Source organism: Chrysochloris asiatica, unplaced genomic scaffold, assembly GCF_000296735.1.
Source record: "Chrysochloris asiatica unplaced genomic scaffold, ChrAsi1.0 scaffold00444, whole genome shotgun sequence".
Classification (NCBI taxonomy): Eukaryota; Metazoa; Chordata; class Mammalia; order Afrosoricida; family Chrysochloridae; genus Chrysochloris; species Chrysochloris asiatica.
The window spans coordinates 453,678-459,904 of NW_006408962.1; the positions used below are offsets into that span (position 1 = coordinate 453,678).

General features: G+C 37.9%; 1 protein-coding gene across 1 annotated transcript; it reads left to right on the forward strand.

Annotated features, from left to right (window-relative positions):
• Positions 1–362: 362 nt before the first annotated feature.
• LOC102822560 (olfactory receptor 11H4-like) lies at positions 363–1,313 on the forward strand. The gene has a single exon (XM_006877158.1). It carries the CDS (start codon positions 363–365, stop codon positions 1,311–1,313), a length of 951 nt encoding a protein of 316 aa, XP_006877220.1.
• The last annotated feature ends 4,914 nt before the right edge of the window (positions 1,314–6,227 follow it).

Here is a 6,227-nt window from a genome sequence, read left to right on the forward strand (position 1 = left end):
GCCATTGAGTGGGTTCCAACTCATAGCTGTCCTGTCTAGGGTTTCTGACCTTGCAGTCCAGTACTTATCCTATTGTTGTTAAGTGCTGTTGAGTCAGTTCTGACCCATAATGATCCTGTATAGGGTTTCTGAGGAGCAGATGGTGAACTTGAATCAGCAGCCTTGCGATTCAAATGACTTTGCAGTCCAACGCATTGACCCACAGCGCATGTCATTTGGTGAAAGTACAACTGGGAGATAGGTCTAAAGAAGTAGATAAAGATGAGATTGTGAAGAGCCTTATATGTTTTGCAATTTTTTTATATGGCTTTTATTTGGCTTCATGATGATAATATCTTATTGCAGCACAGCTTGCAGACAAAATGAACATCTCTGCATCAGAGTCCTACATGGAGTCAGTGAGTGAATTTATCCTTCTGGGTTTTCCCTGCAGCCAGAAGATTCAGATTGTCTTATTCACAGTTTTCTCCATCATCTACCTCCTGACTCTCATGGGAAATGGAGCTATTATCTGTGCTGTGTGTTGGGATCAGCATCTCCATACCCCTATGTATATTCTGTTGGGTAATTTTGCATTCCTGGAGATCTGGTATGTCAACTCCACAGTCCCAAACACACTAGTTAACTTCCTCTCTGAGACCAAGGCTATATCTTTTACTGGTTGTTTCCTCCAGTTATACTTTTTCTTTTCCATGGGTTCCACTGAGTGCTTTTTTCTCTCTGCAATGGCCTTTGATCGATATCTAGCCATCTGCCATCCTCTCCATTATGCCACAATTATGACTGGACAACATTGCTTCAACCTAGTGATTTCCTGTTGGGTATGTGGCTTTCTTTGGTATCTGGCACCTGTTATTCTCATTTCCCGACTACCTTTCTGTGGCCCTAATGTAATTGACCACTTTGTATGTGACTCAGGCCCCTTGCTGACCCTCTCATGTGCTCCTGCCCCCATCTCCAAGCTTACCAGCTACACCCTCAGCTCCCTAATTATCCTCCTTAGCTTCATATTCATTCTCATCTCTTATGCCCTGGTTCTACTTGCTGTGTTTCGGTTACCCTCAGCATCCAGTCGACAGAAAGCCTTTTCAACCTGTGGGTCCCACCTGGCTGTGGTACTGCTGTTCTATGGTACTATAATGGTGATGCATGTGAACCCTGGATCCAGTCACTCCACTTTGATGCCTAAGATGATGACCTTGTTCTATGCAATGGTGACACCACTCTTCAACCCTCTAATTTATAGTCTTAGGAATAAGGACATGAAAAATGCTCTGAGAAAAGTTCTGGAGAAGTTTAAAATGTCCTTATAAGTCTTTGGTAACAGGCCCAGGAGGAATGTGGAATAAACCAGCTTAGTGTGATATGGGAGTCCTGGTGTGGTGCTGTGAGCTAATGTGACAGACTGCAAAGTCGTTTGAACTGCAAGGTCAGTGGTTCAAGCTCACCAGCTGCTCCTTGGAAACCCTATACAGGGTCTCTATGGGTCAGAATCAACTTGATAGCACTTAACAACAACAACAAGTGTGATATGGGTACAATAACCATCTTTTATTTTCATTAATTTAGACAGTCATTCAATAAATATTCACTGAACATTTGAGGTTGTGGGTTGACTATAGGGAAAACTTTAGTCAACAGAATAGGAGATATGTACATTTTTTAGTAGGGAAGAAGACCCTGTATTCTCATTCCATTTCTAGCTATATTTTTTCTCAGTCTTATTGTGATGTTTTTGAAAACAGATGGAACTTTCAATCATAAGATCTGAATCTGAACTTAATTCTTTCATTTATCAGCTGTTTGGATTTGACATGTCACTTAACTTCAGCTGTAAAATGGGAATGGAAATATCTACACCAAAGAACAATTAGTATGAGGAGTTAATGAGATAATGGGGATAAAGTTCCTAAAACCCTCCCTAATGTGTAGAAAGCATTCAATAAATGTTAATTGATATGAATTTTGATGAATTCTGTGTTCTCGTGTTCCTTGTCAGAATCAAAAGCAATCTCAGATCTGTGAATGTCACCTTTTCATTACCTTTGACAAAGTCCTTTTCAACAGACTTCAATCTTCTGTTGAGATAGAGAGTAGCTATGGTTCCTCCATTTCAACTCAAAATATCACTCCAACTAAAAAAGAAAGAAAAGGGGGGTTGGTTCATATACTATAAACATAGTCTCCAAACTATGTTTTCCAAAAAATACACAAGCATGAATATTTTGGATTTCCATATTCACAATTTAAATATTTGCATTTTCCTAAATGAATACGCTAAGGACATCCTTAGGATTGAAGCTCCAAAAGTTCTTAATTCACACTTCCTCTTTCTTAATTGATCTGCTCCCACTTCCCTATTCTTACTCTCAATGTGATTCATGATCAGATATATAAACTTCTAGTTAGGGCACTAAATGAATAATTTAAGCACTACTCTCTCTTCTATGAAAACAAAATTACTTTGGTGTTGCTACTAGTAAGTTCCATTGAGTGGGTATTGACTCATAGCGACACTGTGTAGGGTTTCTGAGAAGCAGCTAGTGAATTTCAACTACCAACCTTGTGGTTAGCAATCCAGTGCTCATTTTACAGTCTCCAACCAGGATTTTGACTACCAGAGTATAAATCATTTTTCAATAGATGGATAGTAATAATTTGGGTTTAGCACAATCGTCTGCCCACAAACCTCTGTAGTTTACATCAGAGGTAGGTTTGGACATAGATTCTCTAAAACATTCACTTGAATTTAAATCCTGGATCCACTAACTGCAGGACTTCATATGTGTCTCCATTATCCCACATGTAAAGTAGCAATAATATTAGAACTTTTTTCCATAGTGTTGTTCTGAGGATTAAAGAGATCAATCTTCTTAAAAAAGAGTCCGTCAAAATGGGAACACTAAAATCCTTTCATTGTTGTATTTCATGCTTTTGTCCAAAGGAGCATTTATTCTGAGAACAGGCTCTAATCTATTTTGACTTCCACCCAAAATAAAATAACAATAACATTCCCAATTAGTACACTGTACCCAAAGACATGGGCTTTAGAATAAATAATTAACATAACAAAACATTTCAATTCAGATTAGTGAGAGAAATAAAGAGCATAGTTATTAATGTGTACCATCAAGTTCAATTCCAACTCACACCAACCTCACAGGATAAAGTAGAACTGCCCCCAAAGGGTTTCTGAGACTATAAATCTTTTGGGGAGCAGACCATTGATCTTTATGGTTAGCAGTCAAGTGCTTGACTTTGCACCACCAGGGCACTTCTACAGAACTTGTAGAATACCAACAATATAGTTAATCATTCCTGAGGCACAAAGAAGATTAAGTGCATTGGAAACAAGCAGTCTTTCTCAGCAATAGGATAAATGAAAACTAGTGTCACTTACGAGCAAATGCACATGCAAGCATTAAATTTTCTAATACAAAAAGCTAGTGTCTCTAGTAAAAGAACATCGGGCATGGTGAAAATTAATATTTGCATAGTCAAAATAAATAAAAAATCAGCCTAGAAAAAAACAAAAATTGTTATCAGAGCCACTTGTTTCATAAAAAAGAACTGGAATTTAATATCAGATTTCAAGTTTACTATATACATTAGACCTACGGTCATATTTGTATCTCAAATTTTGATGTAAAGGTTTTTCAACTAATTCTCTCACAGTACTTTTTGAATTCCTAATTAACTGCCCACCCCTTCAAGTTGTTGTTGCTATTGTTGAGTGTCATCGAGTCGGTTCCGACCCATAGCGACTCTGTACAGGGTTTCTGAGGCTGTAAATCTTTACAGGAGCCGAAAGCCTCATCTTTCTCCCGTGGAGCGACTAATAGTTTCGAACTGCTGACCTTGTGGTTCGCAGCCCGATTTGTAACCACTATGCTAAATTGTTATAAATCATTGGTTCTCAACCAAGGAGTATAGATCAAAATCAGTAGGGGACCGTATGGCTTTTTTTGTTATTTTTTAAAGTTTTTATTGTGAATTGAGTGATACTTTACGTGGAAGAACTTCGGTTTTACACTCATCATTTCATTGCAATGATTACAATCTCCTCCATGCCTCATAATTCAACAGTAACTGCTTCTATTACCTCTGTTTTTTTTGCGGGTGGGGTGGGGAATGTTCCACAACACACTCAGGAGTATATAACAATTTAAACAGCCAAAGTGCATATTCTGTAAGCCTGCCTCCTGGCCACCAGCACTCAGTCTTTCTGTCGCCGTAAATCTAGAATCTTCAGCTGCCCTCTCTCTCTCTCCATGTCTTCATTTCAGCCTCCATCTTTCATGAAGCTCTGACTTTTGAAACCATGTTACTATGTCAAACACTCACAAAAAAACACAAAGATGGGAAGAAAAAGAATAAAATGGACTATATTACTTACTTGAATCGTATTTCAAATTAGTAACACTACAGTGAAAGATAAGCAACATTAAACCAAGTAAATTTGGAACACTATAGTTAGATAGATGATAGATAGATAGATAGATAGATAGATAGATAGATAGATAGATAGATAGATAGACAGATAGATTGTTGTTGTTGTTGTTGTTAGGTGCCATCGAGTCGGCACATATATATATCATGAGAATCTGAAACGAATGTATGTTCTACTGTTACTGGCTGAAATATTCTATAAATATTGATTAAATCCCTGCTAATTGAAAAAATTTAGTACTATGTTGTTGTAGTTGTTAAGTGCCATTGAGTCGGTTCTGACCCACAGGAACCTTGTATAGGGCTTCCGAGGAGCGGCTGGTTAGCTTGAACTGCCGACCTTGAAGTTCAAAGAGCTTTGCGTTCTGGTATATTAACCCATAGAGCCACACCAGGACCCTGGTAGTGTAGTGGTTATGAATCGGGCTGCTAAGCTCAAGGTCAGCAGTTCGAAACTACCAGCTGTTCCGTGGGAGAAAGATAAGGCTTTCTGTTCCCGTAAAGATTTACAGCCTCGGAAGCCCTGTTCAGGGTCACTATGAGTCAGAACTGACTCCACGGTACTTAACAACAACAACAACAATTGAAAAATATATGTCTCTATCAATCTATCTTCCAAAAAAAAGAGGAAGATAGATAGATAGAGACATATATTTTTCAATTGTTGTTGTTGTTGTTAAGTGCTGTTGAGTCGATTCCAACCCATAGCGACCCTGTATAGAGTTTCCAAGGAGCAGCTGGTGAGCTTGAACCACCGACCTTGCAATTCAAACAGCTTTGCAGTCTGGCTCATTAAGCCACAGCACCACACCAGGACTAATTTTTCAATTATCAGGGATTTAATCAACATTTATAGAATATTTCAGCCAGTAACAGTATAACATAAATGATATATATGCCAATTTAGACCATATCCTGGACCATTGAAAAAAGCTTCAAAAATTTTAAAGAAGTAAAATCATACAAAGATTATTCTCTGACCACATGGAATGGAACACTATATTTTGACTATATACCTTAATGCTAAAGACTACAAATAAAAATTGAACACTGGTTAGTAGGGTTCTTTTTTATGAGGCATGGCTTAATAATTGAAAAAACAAAAACAAAAAACCTCCCCTGTGTTGGAGGATTGCACAAATAAATAAATATATGGTGGATAATGGAGCTAATTTTCTATCAAGGAACAAATTACTAAGATAAATAAGGGAATGACAATGAACCCTGTGGTGTTGCTGCTGCTCTGGATAGGGTTCCACATTCTGGTCATGCTTTTCTCCCTTGATGGTCCTAGGGTCCTGTGATCCTGGACTGTAAGATTAACTATCCTCTTTTTGTTATAAAACTTCTACCTTTACAGTTATGATAGTCACAATTTGTCACAGTAACAATTACTCACTAGTGAATCATAAGAATCTTATCCCCATCTCTTTTCACCAGACCCATCTAGACAAAATGAAAACTATTCAGTGAGGATTCTACCTTCTCCCACACACTCTTAAGTTAACTTCCTCTTGAAAACTTGTAAGCCAGTCACTTCGTGTCTTTATCATCCCCCTCCCCCCCATTTTAGATAGCCATGTCCAAGTTGCTCATTCCTATCAACTCTGTATACAGAGTGGAAGATTGATACTTGATGTGAAAACTCCTTCCCACTCAGTTGGTATTTTGAGCTACTAAATCCATAAGTATTGAGGGACCTCCTTTTCAAATTATATGACTATATGCATGCAAGAAAAATGTTGCTAAAGATAATTCAAAAATGATTGCAACAGCAC

Excerpts from the sequence above, each read along its gene's own strand:
- LOC102822560 (XM_006877158.1), top strand. The coding sequence starts at position 363 with ATGAACATCTCTGCATCAGAGTCCTACATGGAGTCAGTGAGTGAATTT.